The sequence below is a fragment of the Hylobates moloch genome, unplaced genomic scaffold (genome assembly GCF_009828535.3).
Source record: "Hylobates moloch isolate HMO894 unplaced genomic scaffold, HMol_V3 SCAFFOLD_15, whole genome shotgun sequence".
Classification (NCBI taxonomy): Eukaryota; Metazoa; Chordata; class Mammalia; order Primates; family Hylobatidae; genus Hylobates; species Hylobates moloch.
In genome coordinates, this window is record NW_026652290.1 from 70,304,311 (window position 1) to 70,325,259 (window position 20,949).

The window sequence follows — 20,949 nt, forward strand, 5'->3', positions numbered from 1 at the left end:
AGGTATCCAATTTAATCAACACAAAATGTCAACAAAACTCAAAGAAGTGAGAAGGTAAAACTTTTTATTTAACTTGTCTACAAGTATATTTTAACTGATGCTCTTTGGAGCCCTGGACAACTAATAATCAAGATCAAACCCACAGGACAAAAGTGAAATCAGCTGCCATTTTTAGCTTCTTGTCTTGAGATCTGGGGAACAGCAATCCCCCTTTTCATACTGGGCGGTGATTGAAAGATTAACTAATGAGCAAGTTATTAAAAAATGTTGTCACTGCAATAGGGAAAAAAATGTTCTTTATCAAAGCACAAAGAACTAGGGCTAAGGAAAAGTTCCTTCCCATAGTAAGATAGGGGTTAAGCATGAAGATTTATCGAAACCCAAGGAATTTTAGTTTTCTGTTTATATTGAGAAACCATTTAATGGGTTAGTACAAAGATAATTTTATCTCAGCTTCCTGTAGCCAACATATCAGTGAATCTGATGCATTGGAAAATAGCAAGAAGCCTGCTGCCAGCCTCATGACCTTGATCTGCCTTTGGGGAGTTAAACTTCCTGTTCTATATTTAAAAGAACTTTAAACTTTCACTCACATACACATGGTTTTTTTCCTCTCTAATATTTGTTCACAGCTGAGAGGATCTATAAATCTCCAGCACTACAAACAAATCCTGATATTTTAAATGCTTCTCAAAATTAGAAAAAGTTCCTATGAGAGCTCACGTTGAAATGAAACCCAGAATTAGGATTTTGTTAAGCAAGGCAGCTACAAGCTGGGGGACTGCTCCAAACAGGTCAGCTCCAAGTTACACAGGGACTCACAGAGTAAAGAGGGATTAGTTCCATGCAGAGAATGGGATGCAGCTGTAAGAAAGGACTATGACTGCTGCTCCTTCCACCCCTACACTCCCCTTTCCCAAATGTGCCTTCCTCATTTAAACTCTTACTTGCTCATTAGCAAAGCACAGCCTCGTAACAAGGCCCCTGCCTGCAATCTCCACCCATCCCCATCCACCCTGCTTGCTACCTTCGGATAAATGTCAGCCAACAGGCATTCACTGAGAGCCTATGCCAGGTTTTCTACTTTTCTACTTCGAGCACAGCTGCTAAGAACCTTCAATGACTCCCTGCTGCCTGTTGCCCCTATGGAGATCCCATCCACTAACAGTAGGGAATAGTGGTATTCCTTCCTCTTTCCTGGTTCTGCACCTTTGCTCATGCTAGTAGCTCTGCCCGCACACGCTCTCCTTCAGACTCTGTTTAAATCGTATTCATCTTTCAAGGCCTTTTTGTGTGTCATCCTTTCCACAAATCCTCAAAAAATTCCCAAACCAAAATTAAGCTCTTCCTTTGATAATTCCCAAAGCATGTTGTACAAATGAAACATACTGACACAAAACAGATTTTACATTAACACCTGGATCGTAGAGATGCTAAAAATCCCACCTGTAATCCCTCGAGTCCCTACCTTCGGGGTCCAACAGTTTAGTGAGGCCGAGGTGCTGCTCTGCCAGATTAAATGCATTCTGCAGGTTGTAGTGTGCGTTAGATTTCTTTAGTTTGTCAAAATCTATCAGGTCAGGCCTGTGCAGAACAACAGTGGAACACAACAAAAATCATGGCTTGAAAAGAAATATGACCAATGAAACATGACTGTTACTCCGAAAAGGTTAAAATCACCACTTAGTGGAGTAAAATTCTGAAATATACAATTATGGAATCATCAAACAATGAAACCTGATTTTTGAATAAACACTTCAAAGTTTATTAAGAAAAAAGAGATTAAGGGTGAACTTGTCTATTTTGTTTGGAAGAATTTATATATTCTCCCATATTTTCCTCACATGGAATGCAGAAATTTCCACCATGGTGCAACAGTTAAGGCAACGGATATGGAAAAGTCACCCAAACCTGCTATGGAAGGACAGCAACCTTTTACCCCATGATTGCTAGGATGATTTGTATGGACTTACCGGTGTTTGTGTATCAGTGCATTGAAGGCCATGCCGTCCCTCCAGCTAGTGGTGAAATTGTGAATGTTGACATTGGGGTACCTGCCAAGGACAAAGCAGAAGGGAAAAGCAACACAATTACCACATGGAGGTTTATACTTTTGCCAAGTGCTTTGTTAATAAAAAGTCTGCAAGCATTGTAAAACCTAAAGCAGTGAATATCACTAAGGACAATCAAGTCAGAACAAATAACCCGTCAACTCAAGCCTGCCATAAAATAAAAATAAAACATGCATCCATGTGGCTTTTCTTGCTTGGTAATTCAGTCTCACAAAAGATGTGAACGGTGTCGTAGATTTAAAACACTACTCTTACTTAGGAAAAAGTGACGACAACCTCGACACTTCTGAGGCCTCTGCTTCCACTGGCTTTCTACTCTACCTAAAAAGACACCAGGACCTGCAGTCCCTTGTCACACATTACTTTGGGACAAGAAGTGGTGGGACAATCCGTTCATGTGACATTCAGCTTTCCTTCTTCCATACGCCACTTAACTGGATGAAGTTTGTAAAAGTAGTACCTCCCTGAAAAATTTGTGTGTGAAACTTACCCATAATGAATCAGCTATTCTATACCGTATTGACTATTAATAACTTTGTATCAGTGGCTGATTAAAGGTTCATACCTGACTTGACCCTTTTATTAGGCCATAAGCTCTTTATAGACATGATGACTTTTCAGCTAGCTCTCAGAATGGATGGAGTTCTGATTTTCATATGCTGAATTCATGTTCATTAGAGTTACATCTATACTTGAAGTAGTTCTGACGGTAAATCTAATTAACCTAAAATTGGGTCTCAGTAAGTACCTATGACCTTAAACCAATTTGCTAAGAACTCGAAGCCTTAGCATCAGTTGAGTCCTAACAATAGTAAGCAACAAAAAAGATGTCGTTCTCTAAAAACAGCTTCACTGAAATTTCAATGAAAAAATAAAAGGGAAACTGACACAGATAATATTAAAAGGTTATGCTATTGTTTACTGTGCAAAGAAAGCTCCCCAAAACAGAAATTAAGGGGTGAAGAAAACCTACAACTGTATTCTTAAAATATCATGGGTATGATTCCTAAGCATGCTTCCAGGGTTTTCAAATTTAAAATATAATGCTCTCTAGAGCTTCCTTAATAAAGAGAAGGAGACTGATTATGAAGACAGGACAGGTCTAAAGTATAAATTAGAGCTCCTTTCATTCTGAGAGCTAATTGAAAAGTCGTATCAACTGCTTACGAGTTAACAAGACTTCCCAATGGAAGCCGTGGAAAAGATACCTGTCAACACCTTCTAAGTGATGACTGCAGTGGAATTCAGTCCTGGAAGAAGCAGCCCCAATGCCCTCTGCATTCACACTCACCCAGCTGTCTTCATCTGGCACCACAACAGCAATGCATCCTTGGCAGATTTCTTCTCTTTGTTGTCTTCAGTTTCCACACTGATATCTTGGATCTAAGATTTACAAAGAAATATTAGACAAATAGATGGGTCAGCTGCCTCAAAGAGCCACTGAAGAACAGGTCTGCATATACATAAAGAATAAACTGTAGATCAAAGCTTTGCCCTGCAGATGATCTACGCTGTCAATGAAAACTGCTTCCTGAGTTTTCATTCCTGAGTCTGGGCTCACTTCAGAAACACAACCAGAACTACGTTTTCTATGTCGCACAGATAGAAGGCTGACGGGACTTCCCAGCACCTATCGGAGGTCATTTTTACCCCTGAGACAGCCCATCTTTCCAGTGAGAATATAGCACAGTGGTTCATACAGTGCATCTGGAATCTCACCAGACCCCAAGAAAAATACTGAGTTCAGTTTTTTTCTAAGTAAACATTTTTCACACCAGGTGCAACCTTCATTGATGAGGGCACTATGTGCACCATTTCCAAACTATTAGAGCAAGTGTGGGCTTAAACGCTGTGCTTCCATGGTGTGCATTCATAAGCCGCTCAGAGGCAGCATATTTGCAACATTATACACAAAGCCTGGTCAGCTGGCACCAAAGTCAGACTGCCTGGATGTGAATTCAGGCTCCATCACCTACCATGTGCCCTTGGGCAGGTTCCCTAGCTTCCCCATCTGAGGAATGAAAATAATAACAGTGGCTAATCTCACAGCGCTGTTATGCACTTAAATGATATAACGAAGTGCAGAGCTCATAATAAGGGTCCGTGAAAGTTAGTTCTTAGATAAGGCGCCAACTGCCAGCTATGTAATTTTAGACAAATGCTCCAAATACACTTTTGTCTATTATATGAAAGTTTCTTCTTGTATAGTAAAATGTGGAATGGAGTCAGGAGTGGATGGTGCTGGCCAGGAGTCCATCCATCGCCTCCAGCTGTAGTCATTTTAAGCTTCTCTGCTCTGTCATGCTCCCCACTACCTTCACTCCATTCAATCTACAAACACTTCCCACAATTCTTTTTGAAAAAGAGAGAAAATGAAGACAAAATATATAAATACAGGATTAAAAAGTTAGAAACTTTCAACTAGGAAGAACACGTGGGAATTGAAACAACATTAAAAAAAAATTCTCTATTTTTAATTGTGTTAAGAAGGTGAAGCCTGAGTCTGTATAAACCCCAGTCTCTAATATTAGGATCATTAGCTCAAGTGCAGAAAGGGAATGTGGAAGAACAACCCTCACTCAAGGGGTGAGAGACAGGCTCACCAGGAAAGTCAGGCTGCAACTTTACACACAGTAACCCATTGGCTTTCTTATGCTTCTGTGTGAAGAAGGGTATCTGTTTCCAGATTTGCCCATATGGAAACAAAGTCTACGCTTCTGAAATGAAGACAGCTCCCTATTTAAACTAGGCAAACTTAGAGACTTCCACTCCAGTTTCTCACCATCTTTTACTTTTTTTTTTTTTTGAGACAGTCTCTGTCGCCCAGGCTGGAGTGCAGTGGTGTGATCTCGGCTCACTGCAATCTCCGCCTCACAGATTCTAGCGATTCTCTTGCCTCAGCTTCTCAAGTAACTGGGATCATAGGTGCTTGCCACTACACCTGGCTAATTTTTGTATTTTTAGTAGAGGCAGGGTATCATCATGTTGGCCAGGTTGGTCCCAAACTCCTGATCTGAAGTGATCCACCTGCCTTGGCCTCCCAAAGTGCTGGGATTATAGGCGTGAGCCACTGCACCTGGCCCTTATACTCTCTTTTAAAGGGGCAGCATCATAAAATCTGTGTCATCATCAGTATTTAATGGACACCTCTATGCACATATATGGCAGGCCATATCCTGGTTGCAATGAGAGCACACGCACACACACACAAACACAAACTGGGAAGCTGTAAAACCGTATATTCAGGAGCTGGGGGAAGGAGAGACCGTTGTAGATACACAGGGAAGCTTGACCCTATATATCTACAAGGATATGTTGAGTATCCTTATAGATATGCTGGATATCTACAGTTGGGCCTTGGCTGATTCATAATCATATTATTTTTGTGGAATAGGTAATGTTTTAATAAAGCTTCTGGAGAAAGCTGAGTCATGTCAGACAACAACACTGCAGGCCACGCGGTAACATCAGCAGCCTACGACTCTCACCTCAACAGAAAGGGAGAAAATACACATCAGCATTTGTAAGTTGAATTATAGGAATAGGCAAACTGGCAGGAAGTAAATTAGTCAATGACTCAAAGCAATTCACGCTGAGAATCCTGAAAGATGCTGACCCACTGTCAAGACAGTCGAGTCAGGATGGCCTTCCATGCTCTGATTATTGCAGGCCAAAGGTAACAGAAATACAACATTTTACCCATAAAACTGGGGTGAAGCTTGAGGAATGTCCTGCTAATAATTTCACCTCTGTTGCCATAAGACACAAGAGCAGTAACTAGTGGATTCAATGGCTACTCCATTTTCAAATCATTCAGGAACTAAATGACAGAAATAAGAGTTCTGTCTGGGGAAAAATGTCTTTGATTGCTGTAATTAACTCCTTTAATGATGTTGTACCATCTTCAACAGTGGTTCTCTCTTCAGACCTACTTAATTAGAATTACTAGGGCTGGGCCCTGGGAACCTGAATTATTGAGAGGGTTTCCCAATGGCATCAGATGATCAGCCAGCTTGGGAACCAGCCAGTCAGGAAGCTATTTCTTCCTGTAACTCATTCTAGTCCCCTACCCCTTCCTCCCACATATATAATCACGACACTATCTGAAGCCCAATCCTAGGGCAAGTGAGAAGGAAAAGGGATTGTTCACAGGCTGATTTCAGAGTTTCAATAAGAAAACAAAGTAAGTTATAATTTGATTTTTCGTTTTTCTTTTTTGTGTGAGGTTTTTGTTTACCCAGAAAAATCAAACAGATCTTTATTAAAGGGGCAGAACAGGAAGGAATGGCAAGAGAACACAGTCACTGAGGAGACAGGACTGTTAGAATATTTGTTTGCAGAGAAACCTGACACTATGGTACAAAGTTGTTCCTGCCTTTCCAATTTTAATTGGAATGCATGAGTACGAAGCATGCGCCTGGAGAAAGAACCAATAATCAGGCCCGTGGTGCTGCACTGTCCCAAAAGGCTGAGTGCTCTCTCTTAAGGGGTCAGAGGCACCCACTATAGCCCTGGCTGGCTGTATCATCAGGGGCAAGGGTGCAAATTTCTGTGGGTCCCCGATTTCTTCATAAAGTGAAAGAAGTGGACAAAATGACCTTGAGAGTACCTTCTGGCTTAAAATACTTCTATACTTAGAGCCTTCCTCAAGTATAACAAAACCCATAAAATCATCATCCATTCAAAGAAACAAGAGTTTTGTACTTTCCTCCTGCAAACTGCTTCCTCACATCCAAAGAGAATGAGAAGGTGAAAATAGAGCCCACACACATGCCACAATCCTCAACAGCTTTGCCAAAAATTGTTCTGTAACACATGTCATAGTTGAGTGAAGTTGAGGCAGTCTAAGCTAATAACCTAGCATTGGCCACATCCTTATACCTTTGCTCCTGAGAGCCAAGCAGCAGAGACAAGATGTTTAGAGCAGGTGCCAGCAAAGTGCCAGGCTGGGATGCAGCCTAGAAGCCACTGGGCCACTGAGACGTGTCTGACAGGAGAGCTAAGATTATGAGGGCTAGTACAATTACAGGAGGATGTAGTAGCTTCCACATGCCTACGAGGCAGCATTCAATTCTGAGGGTTGGATATAATACACATGACTCTGAGACGTGCTTTCAACCTGGTCTTCCTGATCCCTCTGACAAAGGGAGGCCAGCTCTACAAGGATGCTCATACCTGAGAGGTCGGCCTAAGTTCTGACCAACCCTGGGCAGAGACCCTTACCTGGAAGCGCAGGATGATGGTCCAGATGAGGCCAAGGGTCAGCCGGTGGTTTCCATCCACGATGTCATGGGACCCCATGTTCTCAAGATGGACTCTCTGCTCCTTCAGGAACTGAAGGGCCTTGTCCACATTCTCTAGGCAGTGGATGCGCATTCGTCCCTTGGTGGGTTTAGGCTAGAAACAGGAGAGCAGAGGCGGAGACACATCACCCAACAGAGTAGAGATGAACCCTGAGTTACTGCCTAGTCACATGTGCCCATTCATGCAATGCTCTCCTGCTCCGAACAGAACATTAACAAACACGTGTACTTATTAAGTCCAAGGATGGTATTTACCTAACAGCTGCAGAAGAAAAGTTTACTTAAGTGGATGGCAACTGATTCCTTCTTAGAGATTAGTTGTGGAGCTATATAGTTTACAAATGAGCATTTGTTTAAGTTCAAGGAAGAGAGAATCCAATTTTTATGGAGAATTTCAGCACTACTGCTGCCATCCATACAATTTTTTTTGCAGCTGCATGACAAAACACCTGTGAGGATTTTCTGATTACTTAGAATGTAAAATTAGGTTTGCCACCTGCTGGCAACCCATAAGGTTGGCTCAAAATGAAAACAGGGAACACAACCATCAAATCAGAATAATTTCCAAGTGGTGGTTGTGTGCGGAGGGATGGGGTGAAGGTTAAATAAGAAGTGTAACTTACTGAAAAGAAGGGGAAAAGGGAAAAGAAATGAGTGTAATGCAATTTAAATACCCCAAATGTTTCTTCCCTTTACCCAGTTTTATCAAAATGTAAAAGAGGCCGTTGGAAGGTGAACATTTTAAATAAAACAAACAAACAAAATACATATATATAGAGACAGTAGATAATACATATGTGTATATATACATCTACTATAAAATATACTATTATAAAAGTATATATACATCTACTATAAAAGTATACAGACATCTACTATAAAATATACTAAAACCTTAAGTTGGGCCTAAACTATTCAAATGCACTTATACATGGATTTTTTTCAATAAATAAACTGGAAAACTTTTTAGAGATTTGTGACAATTTGAAAAGATTCAAATGAATGGCCTAGCCTAGAAATAACAGAAAGATTAAGAAAAAGGTATGTCATGAATGCATAAAATATATGTAGATGTTAGTCTATTTTATCATTTACTACCACAAAATATATACAAATCTGTCATAAAATTAAAAATTATCAAAACTCATACACACAAACACAGACTGGAATGGCACCATTTGTGCAGTATTAAATCTTGGTATGTACCATACTACTATAATAATTTCAGAGCCATCTCTAACTCCTACTGCGATGAGCTCAAGTATTGTTGAGTGCCTACTTAAAATGCCTATGACGCTAATCATCTCCACATGGTCTCTCTAGTACACTGGTTATCACAGTAAAAAGCCATCTTTCACAGTTCTTGTGTATTTTTCAGTGTCTAGTGCAATACCGTAAACCTTGACTAATATCATGAGACCCGAAGTGCCACTAGTGATGCTGGAAGTACTGCCAAGAAGCAGAGAAAGGTCATGACATTACAAGAAAAGGATGAACTGCTTGCTATGTATTGTAGATTGAGGTCTACAGTTGTGATGGCCCACCATTTGAAGACTAAGAAAAGGAAATTTGTGAAGCCATCCCTGAAGCTACTACACCAGCAGATGCAAAGACCTTGCACTTTTTTGTGAAATATCTTTTCATCTCATATTGAAAATGCAGCTTTTGGCTGGGTGCAGCAGCTCATGCCTGTAATCCCAGCACTCTGGGAGGCTGAGGCGGGCAGACTGCTTGTGCCCAGGAGTTTGAGACCAGCCTGGACAACATGGCAAAACCCCGTCTCTACAAAATAAATACATACATAATTAATTAATTAAAAATGCATCTTTTATGTGAGTGCAGGATTGCCATAAGAGGCATACCTAAAGACTAATATGATTTGAGAAAAAGTGAAGTCATCATATGACAATTTAAAGGCATAGGAAGGTGAAGGATCTAAGGCTGGAGAATGTAACACCAGCAAAGGATGGCATGACTATTAATATTTAATTGGGTAGACCTCAGAACCAGGAAAGGTTCACAGAGCTCCCAGTCTGATAATTTCAGAAAGAGGTTTGGCTTAAAAAATGTCAAGTAGTTGGGAGAAGCAGCTTTTGCTGACCGAGAGGCAGCAGATGAGTTCCCAGGCGCCATTAAGAAAATCACTGAAGAAAAAGTGTATCTTGCCTCAACAAGTTTTTAATGCAGATGAAAGTGCCCTGTTCTGGAAAAAAATGCCACAAAAGCCTAGTAAGAGAAAGAGAGGTGAGCACCAGGACTTAAGGCATAAAGGGATAGGCTAACTCTACTGTTCTGTGCAAATGCAGTTGGGTTTATAATCAGGACTGCTCTTATTCATAAAGCTGCTAACCTTTGAGCCTTGAAGGGAAAAAATAAATACCAGCTGCCAGTCTTTTGGTTGTACAAAAAGAAGGCCTGGACAATGACAACTGGTTTTCTGAATGGGTTCTACTGATGCTTTGGTTCCTCAAGTCTTAAAGTACCTTGCCAGTAAGAAGCTGCCTTTTAAAGTTCTTTTGGTATTGGACAATGCCCCCACCCAGAACCCCATGAGTTCAACACTGAAGGCACTGACATGGTCTACTGGCCCTCAAACACAACATCCCTAATTCGGCCTCTAGATCAAGGGGTCATGAGGACTTGTAAGGCTCATTACTACACAAAACTCTATGGAAAGGTTTGTCGATGCTATGAAATAGAATCCCTAACAGAGAGAACATCATGAAAGTCTGGGAGGACTACACCACTGAAGATGCCATCATTGTTACAGAAAAAGCTGTGAAAGCCATCAAACCTGAAACAATAAATTCCTGCTGGAGAAAACGACGTCCAGATGTTATACAGGACTTCACAGAATTTATGACAGAGACAATGAAGGAAATTATGAAAGAGGTTGTGGATATGGCAAAAAGGTAGAGGGGTGAAGGTTTTCATGATATGGATCTTGGAGAAATTCAAGAGCTATCAGATACCACATCAGAAGAATTAACGGAAGATGACTTGATGAAAATCAGTATCTCCAAAAGGATGAAAAATGATGAGGAAGAGGATGTAAAAGCAGTACCAGAAAACAAATCGAATTTGTTCCAAGGGTTTCAATTATTCAAGACTGCTTCTGCTATTTCCATAAAGTTACACCAAGTGTGCCTGCCTCTTCTGCCTCCTCTTCTACCTCTTCCACTTCTACTACACCAAGATGGCAAGACCAACCTCACAACCTTCCTCCTCAGCCTACTCAACGTGAAGACAAGGATGAAGACATTTATGATGATCCATTTCCACTTAATGAATCTGCAAATATATTTTCTCTTCCTTTTCTTAATAACATTTTCTTTTCCCTAGCTTACTTTAAGACTACAGTAATGTAATACATATAACATGCAAAATATGTTAATTGACTACATTATTGATAAGACAACAGTAGGCTATTAAAAGTTTTGGGGGAATCAAATGTATAGGAAGATTTTCAGTGGCATGGGGTTGGTGCCCCTAAACCCCCTGCTTTGTTCAAGGGTCCACTGTGTGTGTGTACGCACGTGCGCGTGCATGCACACACACACAAAATGGGTTTCTATTATCTGTTGTACCAACACCAAGCTCATGCCCTCGCCCATCTGGCTCCATCCTTCTCTCCTTCCTCTCTATTTCCCATCACTCCCCCTCTAGTAGAGGCTGCACCTGGAGCTGATGTCACCCTCTCATAAAGATGCCAGCAAGATGCACACATCTACATGTAGAACAGTGCACTCAGCCTGTGACCCATCGTCTTGACTCCCCAATCTCTTCACCTCATCACACCTACCTACCTTCCAAGGCTCAAGCGAAGGCCCATCTTTCCTTCCCGGAGACATTTCCCATTTCCAATCATTCTGGTTCTCACAGCTCTTCTTTTCCTCACGACTCTATAACTAACAGTCTGGACCATAGAGCCCAGGAACTAATCATTATAATTTTGCTGTTGTTTCATTTATTGCTCTTATTACTTCCAACTAGACTGTTCACTTCCTAAGAGCAAGGATGAGGCTTTATACTTCTATATTCTCAGGGGTCTTTGGTCCAGTTCTGAGCACAGAGTTATGTTCAGAGTGAACTGAATGCCAGCAGACAGACTGGGTTTGGTGTGTGAGCGGACCTCGCAGGGGAAAGGGGGCCAAGCTGCAGCAACCCAGGTACACGCAGTTCAGGGCAGCAGCCAGCCCTACCTTAGTATCTTGTCCATTCCCTGCTTTTCCCTTGGGTAGTTAAGATCCTCGGCTATGTGCTGTATGGAAAATGTCTGAAAGGAAGGTTACTTGGGTAACAAGTGGCCATTTTAAGTCTGTCCAGTCTCAGATTATTATTTTTTACTTTCTTTTCTCCTATAAAAAAGGACAAGTAAAACAGAAGAATGTGGTTGACCTTGAGGAAATAAGATTATATGCAGAAGCCTACCACAAGTAGTAAAATTTTATTTTCAAATATAATTGTCCCTTGGTATCCACAGGGTATTGATTCCAGGACCCCCAAGGATACCAAAATCCACAGATGCTCAAGTCGCTTATATAAAACGGCACAGTATTTGATATAACCTATGCACATCCTCCCATATACTTTAAAAATTAATTAATTTTTTTTTTTTGAGACAGTCTTGCTCTGTCGCCCAGGCTGGAGTGCAATGGCATGATCTCGGCTCACCGCAATCTCTGCCTCCTGGGTTCAAGAGATTCTCCTGCCTCAGCCTCCCGAGTAGCTGGGTTATAGGCACCAGCCACCATGCCCGGCTAATTTTTGTATTTTTAGTAGAGACGGGGTTTCACCATGTTGGCCAAGCTGGTCTTGAACTCCTGATCTCAAATGATCCACCCACCTTGGCCTCCCAAAGTGCTGGGATTACAGGCGTGAGCCACCCCACCTGGCCTCCCATATATTTTAAATCATGGCTATATTATTTGTAACGAATACAATGTAAATGCTATGTAAATAGTTGTTATACTGTATTTTTAAAAAATTATATCATTGTTTATTTCTGTATTGTTATTTTTCATTGTTCTTCCCCTTGAATATTTTCTACCTGTGGTCAGTTAAATCTGCAGATGCAGGACCTGACCATAATAGCAACAGAAAAAGAAATGTCTTTAAACATTAAGCTTTTCACATTATTGTGATATCCTCCTTACCCCAAAAAAAGAAACAAGAGGTGGATTTTGCCTTCAGAAACTTCAAAATGATTTTAATTTGGGTATGTGGGAAATGCTAGAATTTGCTATTTGTGCAATGCCAGGTTGCATCAAAATCAAGCAATCTAATGAGGTAGGAAAAAATAGATATAAAATAGAAAGGGGTGGGCTTAATCTAAAATTCTGTAACTCTGATTCTGCAAGTGCTGTTTGAGGTGACACTGGTGCTCTCTCTTTCCACGGTACACCCGTCAGCCTCCTAAAGTGCCGCCCTAGAAGAGGTAGGTGGAGCAGCTCTCCCCACCAGGAGTCACAGAACTCTGCATATGGCTCTCACATGTGCTCTTTAAGTTTTTCCTTTTGTCTCTTGGATCAGCTGTCATTTCTCATGCTGAAACATGACTATTCACAGCAGCCCCTTTTCTTCTCATATCCAGGTGGTTTCTGGATTGAACGAAGCTCCTGGTTCAAAACTGTTCAAATTTAAGGGATGGGGATTAACTGCCTCTAAGAAAGGTGCAGGGGCTTCTGACATTTTTGCTGTTCAGGGGCCTTTTCCTCTCATTTCTTGTCAGCTCGTGCACCTGAGCAGAGATAGTGAGTGGTCCACCTACATGTGCTGTTTCCATTACAAAGAAAGTGTCTTCATGATGGGAACTGCAGATCAAGGGGAACAGAAACTTCTAACTGCAGCAGCCATTCTCACAAGTCTCCCTCCAACAGGGTGGAGGCGACAGTGTGGATGGAATTGAGAAGGAAGAGAATAATGAATAGATGGGGACTGTCGGTACCTTCCCAGGCTCCAACCAGCAGGATGTAACCAATGTTCTTTCAGACTTTATCCTGAAAGCTTGATCTCAAATAATCACTTGTCTGACTTACATTCAAATGAATGCAGTAGAAAAAGTGGTCCTTCCTCTCAGAATCTCCTCCCCACAAACAGGAATCATGTATGAGACATTCCACAACTCTATTCTCTCTCTACAAAATCTCAATGGAATGTGCGTGTGCTTCCACATGAACATGGGGTCCAGGGTGTGGGAGGGGGAGGGTGGTGATGGGGCCCAAACACATTCACGCAGGTTGAAGAAGGTCAATGCCACATCACAGGGACCCCATGCTGATGGCGACTGGCTGTGCCAGATGAACTAAGGGATGGTTCATTCCAGACCTGGATGCAACTCAAAAACCAGCAAGCCTCAGAATAACAAGAAAAAACAAGATACAGCAAGGTGAGATGACCTCCTGGTGGTACAATACGAGGGGAGTGGGAATTCAGACTAAAACTCAAGTACACCACACACTCCCACAACACATGTTCTATCTGCTTCAGAGTGGGCTTCTCACATGTTTTAAGGCACGATACCTGGGCAAGTTTAGGAAGCAGTAATTACAAGAAATTAATTTCAAGAGGTGATCATGATCTCACAGAGCTATCCATAGAAACATGTTGGTCATACAAACTTCAAAGTTCCCAAGATCTAAAAATTCTTAGCTGCCATTTATTGAGCAACTACTGTGTGTTCACCTCTCCCTGCTAGGTGGTTGACAGCTGTGATCACATCTAATCCTCACAGTAACTCTACATTATAATAATTACTATTCCTGTCATTTTATACATGAAGACACAGTGGCTCAGAGAGATGACGCAATCTACCAGCTAGTTAGGATGTGGTAAAGCAGGACTTAAAGCTCGCCCTCTTTACACTACAGGAAAAACCCAGAATACAGGGAAGAGGGGTACATGCTTCCATGTGAAAGGAAGTGAGGGACTCGGTTCCCATCTGGTGGCTGGTTTTCATTTTTTAAAGAGCTATTTTTATATTGCCAAACTTCGTCTTCTCAAAAGGAGGAAGAGGTAACAATAGAGAATTAAACACAATGGAGCAGAAGGAGGGGGCGTCTCTCAGCAGTAAACACTTTCTGAAGCCTGCCCCAAGAGCGGCTAATTCTGCAAAGGAAAGGAGCGTCCTCTGTCTTGCCTCCATTACTGGCCATCGGATTCCCTAGTGCAGCATGCTTCTGTCCCCACAGCAACATGTGCCCTTTATTTTATTTTATTTTATTATTATTATACTTTAAGTTTTAGGGTACATGTGCATAATGTGCAGGTTTCTTACATATGTATACATATGCCATGTTGGTGTGCTGCACTTCTGTTCTGTGTCACTTCTGACAGGAAAGTCTGAAATGCCCTCAACGTGGGGACAAGGGTCGATACCAGACTCGTGACTATCAGGGGCTCTGCAGGCAGAGAGTGTTCCTCTGAGGAAATGCCTATTTTTACTGATCCTCCTTTAAATCATTTTAAGAAGCTTCCCTTCCCCTCACACTACAGTCTGTGGATTCCTGTGTTTTTTCACAGGCACTTTTCCTATTTCCCCCTCCCAAGGTCCCGTCTAGGCTCAAACCTTTACCAGCCATATCTCCATCCCAGGCCCATCTTCTTTCTGGCTCTAAAAGAGGGGAAGAAACTTACAACGCTACATAAACATCTCTAGGATCTGACAACGTAATTCTAATTGCGTATTAGAGTCCAGTCCAGGCCCTGCCTAAGAAGCAGTATGGCCTTGGGCAAATTCCTCTGCATGGACCAAAAACCCTTAGAGAGGAAGGAGGGGGCTGGGTGGTCCCTCCTGGGGCACTGGCTCTGCCCCACCTGCCCGCCCAGCCTTGAGTTTGGGTCATTTACACTCTGCAAGGCATGAGGATTTGCAGAACCATGGAGTAATTACAATGGCAAAGGTTTTGTCAGTCCAGAGATGGAGAGGAAAAGAAAGAAAGAAAAAAAAAGCTTCCGAGAGCTGATTTGGCCTCTTTTGTTAATAGGAAAGGAAGATACAAGGGAAGGCTTCGGGGAGGGTGTTTTGGGAGGTCTCTGGGGTGCTGCGATGCCCTGTTCCACCCTGTACTCCCCACCCCTTCTTTCTCTGTAAGTGTCCAAAGCAACCCTGCAGCTACCTGGAGCAACAACCATTCAAGGATTGTGGTGCTGGACAGAGCACAGCCCTGGGCACTGAGAGAGGCCAATGAGGCCTAGATCTGCCATAACCCAGCTGGGTGGCTTTGCTGGTCACTTATTTTCCCTGATTTACCTTATCTACCAAGTGAGGGGATTTAACTTGGTGGTCACTAAAGTCACTTACAGCTGTATGATGACAATCTACAGGGTGTTGCAGGACAGAGGACTCACTAGCACCAAAGCTGAAGTCTACAGTGCCTGCCGATCCCTTGTTCAGGTGAAGAGGAAATACAGAAGACACTGATCTCACCAAATCAGTGTGACAGGCACTTGCTTATGTTTTTTTCTTTTAATTAAACATAGATTTTTGCTATACACATTCACAAACAAAGGTCTCTACTGAATACATAGGATAGGATGGGAAGCACTAATTCCAAAATTTCTTCTAATATGCTACAAAGCCAGACTCACTTCACACTAGTCCCCAAACTCCTCCCAACACATGAAAGTTTGAGCTTTCAGAGGAGTATTAGTTATTTTGGCCCAATTAGAATTAATCGGGGAACACCATACTGTGTCCCATGACTTCCTGCCTGTCTTGCTCCCAGCTGGGACCCACTCCTAAGGGCTCCGTGGGAAAGGAGGCACTCAAGAGTCAGCAGGGTGGGCTGCAGTCCGCACCGTATCGCCTACTAGCAGCACTGGCCTTGGCAAGTCACTGGTAACTGTTTTCTGTAAAGCAGAGGTTGCCCACTTCATTAGACTGTAAGAACTGAATGAGAAAACAGTAGGAGAGTACTCTGTAAACACAAGAGATAAGAAGTTACCATCACCACTCCTTTCAAAAAAACCCCTCCAGTGTAGCTGGGAAACTTGCCCTGTACCAGTCCCTGATGCCTGCTACCTCCAAATGCTCTCTTCACTTAGTCCAAACTACGAGCTTTCACACTCTGGCTGCCTGCCTGTGAAGCTCTTCTCCTGGACCCAGATGGAACCCTACCCACACCCTACCCCCCTACTAAGGTTTCTTGACATCCCGTCCAGAGGGCTCATTTCCCCTTCTGAACTCTAGGGCTTTGGGGCCATTCATCTGGCACTTTATCATGTGGCACTTAGGACTCTTAGTTCACTTTTCAAGTTTGTGTGATTAGACCCACATTTAATGGAGGAGTTCTGTGGCTGGTTGTTTAAAACAAAAGTAAATTCTCCCATACAAATGACGTTTTTAAAAAACCCCAGCGAGGTTCCACGGCCAGTCCACAAACACTGTTTCAATAAACAATACATACCAGTATGGTTCTCTTAACAAAGGCTTTACGAAAAAACTCAGAGCAGTTCAATGTGGGATTTAAGGCTTAACAAATCTCATGTTAAATCTATCTTCTCCACCCAGCTCGGCCTGTTTTGAAATTAATGATGGCAACACACACACACACACACACACACAAACACATGCACACACACACACAAACACATGCACACACACACGCACACAAACACATGCACACACACACACTCTTTTCTGTTGCCTTCTCAGAGACTGACTGATGGAGTAAGAAGACAGAATACAGAACATCAGGAAACAACAGGGAAGCAAAAACCAGTGATAACTGACTTGGTGGGGTTTGGGGGAGGGCAGAGGTGTTTGGAAAACCTCACTCTATCTCGGTCAGAGGCGAGGGCTTAGTCTGGCCAGGAGCAAGGCAAAAAAACTGGTCACCATAGTGAGAACCACTCTTCATTGCAGACGCCCATGAAGGGAGATGGCAGGCAATGGCAAGCGTCTGAAGTGGGTTATGAGCTGTGGGCAGAACATTACCACCGACGTGCAGGCCTCATATGCCAGGGGACTCCTCTCTCTCCACGTCAATGCTGCTGCAGGGCAAACCATCACCCCTCAAGCCTCATTCTAGTCTGGCCCTGAGACCTAGGTCTAATTACTAAGTGGCCAGCACAGGTTCTGTGCTCACACTTTTATCTGCCAATCCAATGCTAAAGTAAAGGGTGGGTCTGTATTTTTAAGAGATTTTTGAAGTGAGACCTTTACGGAGAGTTATAGACTATAGTGATTTCAGAATAAGAAATGAGAAAAGAACAGTTTTATTTCTAATCAATCTAATCCTGACTAGCAGAAGCTTCCTGGCCCAGCCCTCAGCCTTCTCACTGCTCTATGAGCTGATACAACTGAGGCCAAGAGGGAGCAGACACTTCTGGACACAGATCATAACCAAGTCAGGACCAGAGATCTCTGCCTTGTGATGTTGCTGAGAGGTTCAAAATCAAGTTCCCAAATGCTTATACGAAACTTGCTCATATTTAACTCAAATATTATTGAGCCGAAATCCAGGGTGGGGTGGGGGTGGAATTGTCTGGGTCATTAAACTAATGTTTCTTTGAACTTTACTCAGAAAACACACACGCACACATACACAAATTTCCTCCTCTGTAAAGGAACTAGCTCCAAGAATCTATTAATAAAGTAAATTGAATCACCTAGTCCCTCGAACATTTATCTGCTAGCTATTGCCAAGTTGGTGGTTAAGTGCTGGGGCTAAAATGCTGGCTGACAAAGACTGGGCTCCAGATAGAGTGCAAATGTTTATGTTACCCAGGGTTTTGGACCACTGGTGCAGAAAGCCCAGCTAATGTTATCTGATGACACACTTAGCTGGGGACATTCATTTACCCAGGCCTGGAAGCTGTAACCACCTCATTAGTTCTGGAATCTGAATAAGCAAGGAACCTTTGGGGCAAGCTCTCATGGAGGTCTTCTGCAGGGAGGATCGTTAACTTGAGGCCTTGGCAACCTCCATAGCCAAAGGCAGTGTATAGTGTGTTTCCTTTCCAGGAAGTTACATGAACCAAACAGACTATGAGGCCAAAGAGACTTAAAATCTCCGGCCCAGATGAACAAGAGCTTTAGAGCACTCTATCTATGGTATCTTTATTTTTGGAATAAGAAAATTAGATTGGCCAACCTATACAATCCAGGATGGCTGTGAAGAATGGGTAATACAAATGAAGGCACTAGGGGCTTTACAAAGTTCTGTAAAACTACTGATACCGACTGCCTAAGAGGCTGGAGATGGTAGCCACTGTACCATCTTCTTCATCCTTACTCTCCTAGGTCTCTGGGATGCCACAAAAAAACTTACTGCTAACAAATAAGGAGAGGAGTGGGAGATATTCACACACATCTAAGAATTATGCTTTACCGGTTTTTCTCCCAACTTACATTTTTCTTGCCCTGTTCAGAATAAACGGCAATGGGCCTGATCCCATTTATTATGTGGACATTATCAAGGACACAATCTTCTTGGTATAAAATAATTATGGGTCTTTAAAGGCAACCAATTTACTCCCTACAGGCTAGAAGATTGGACCCTATTGGAACAAAAATTAAAAAAAAAAAAATGTTCAGACTAATTCCTATCCAAGTGACCTTTAATGATTTTTTTTTTAGCTACTTTCAAAACACCATTCCCCCACTCCACACACACAAAAAAATCAATAAATAATCAAACTAGGTTAAACACTAAGAAACAAAAAAAGTTGAGAGGTACAGAAAGGAAGTCTGGTTATAAAAATTATATTTAAAGCTGCGTATCACAATGATTCTAGTCTAGGCTCTCAAACAAGACTCACTTTGGAAAAACAAATGAAAATGCAATAAATGGCCTGTTCAAACTCCCCATGTGGGCCCACTCCCTCACCCCCACACCACGAATCAACTGCCTTCTTATAGCTGTCATGGTTTTGAGCAGGGGTCTCCTTTATTTGTCTAGTTTATCCAGTGTGACCGACAAACCCTCACAGAAAATGAGGCCACAAGACCTACATGCTCAGGAACAAAGGGCATGGATGAAACTCACTACAGAGAAGACAGGGCTTCACTATCTTCTGGAGATGCCTGTTCTTGAACTGAAGGGCAGGGAAGAGAATACTTTTCTGGCTCCATTTTAACCCAGACTCAAAGAGGCAGTCTGTCTCTGGGCTGATAACAAATAGGACAAGGTACAACCTTAGTCCCTTGCCTGCGGTCAGAGGTGTGGGGCTGGTCTGCACACAGGCCCACTGCGGCTGGCAAGCTACAGGGTGGAGATCAAGTTAAAAATAAGGCTTTCTGGCAGCACTGCCAACCACCACATCATATTTTCCTGGTGATGTCAGTGCAGATGTGGTCTCCATGCTGGGCGTTGGCTTCTGGCTCGGCCCCATCTCCACCTATGGCACTACATGTGCTCTGGGAGGATACAGCAACCATTTTCAAACCAAGGCGAGACAAAACCTGTTGGATCAGTCACAGTGACTGCTTTTAAGCTTCTCTGGTATAAGATGCATAAATAAGAGTCACATCAGAGAGGGCCACAGCAGCTCTGGGAAACAGATTGGGGATACAATTTTCACTGCAGGCTGATAACTTTCCTGCCTGAAAAGGCAGGGTGAATTCATCAGAAGCTCCTTTCCCAAGGAGATGACAAAACACCAGCCTCTCCCTCCACTCCCAAAATAAAAAGCGTGCAGGGAAGAAAACATCAGTGACCACTGAATTCAATGCTTGCCACCTTAAGATGGCAGCTCAGATTTTCTAGACAACCAGAAAGACGCAAATTTAGAAAACATTCCATCATCCCATGTGGGACACAGGTTCATCTAGAAGCCAGCGCCCAAGCCTGGCCCTTCAAATTCCAGCACCATGGCCTGTTTAACAGGAACCCCAGCCAAGTTCTTTCTGACCAAAGGTGGCTACCTTGCAAATTACCAGAACAAAGCAGCTTTATTACAGCTCAAGAACATCATCCATGCTCAGAATGTGACACTAAGACTTTCCCTGAAGCGCTCAACTCACTTCTCAAGATTCTCCTCGAAACTATCAATCATTAACTGCAGAATTCAACAGGAGACAAGTCACACTTGATTTTTCAAAAATATTTTCCCACGTACAATGCACAGCACTTCCTAAGATCCCCACTCACCAGCCTCTCTCCAGAGAGGACCTCCAGCAGCTTGATGAGCATCCGTCCATCTCGAAGGTCAGTGTACAGGTCTGTGATCCGGCAGGACACTCGGGCAAGGTGGGAATTGACCCACTTGGTGAAGGTCTTCTTCTGCACGGCTTCACGCTCATCTGCAAGCAGAGAAGAACTTGTTTTACCATTGACCACAGCACCGGCAGGAGCAGGCACATGCTAGCAGGGCCACAAGACCCCAGCCAGAGGAAGGTCAGCAAAACTGACCTCCAAGGACACCTCTACTTAGCACCCCTTAACTGCGGTCATGTCTTTGAGAAAGAACATTGATTATTGATGGTTCAACTTACAATTTTTGACTTTACGATGGGTTTATTGGGATATAATCTCATAAGTCAAGGAGCATCTGTGTAGGAACTGTCCAGACCTTAAACATGTGAGCGCCCAGGCGCACTGCCAGCAGAACATCCTTTGCACCCCTTTCTT

General features: G+C 42.7%; 1 protein-coding gene across 4 annotated transcripts in view; it reads right to left on the reverse strand.

The window, feature by feature from the left end:
• SPTBN1 (spectrin beta, non-erythrocytic 1) overlaps positions 1-20,949 on the reverse strand; it is a 220,518-nt gene that overhangs the window by 50,510 nt on the left and 149,059 nt on the right. For all 4 annotated transcript variants that reach the window (XM_032177256.2, XM_032177257.2, XM_032177260.2 and 1 more), the window contains 5 exons: positions 20,470-20,621; positions 7,296-7,469; positions 3,364-3,455; positions 1,974-2,054; positions 1,469-1,584 (listed from right to left, as the gene is read on the reverse strand). In XM_032177256.2, the coding sequence (XP_032033147.1) occupies positions 1,469-1,584; positions 1,974-2,054; positions 3,364-3,455; positions 7,296-7,469; positions 20,470-20,621 (615 nt within the window). The remainder of the gene's footprint in view (positions 1-1,468; positions 1,585-1,973; positions 2,055-3,363; positions 3,456-7,295; positions 7,470-20,469; positions 20,622-20,949) is intronic.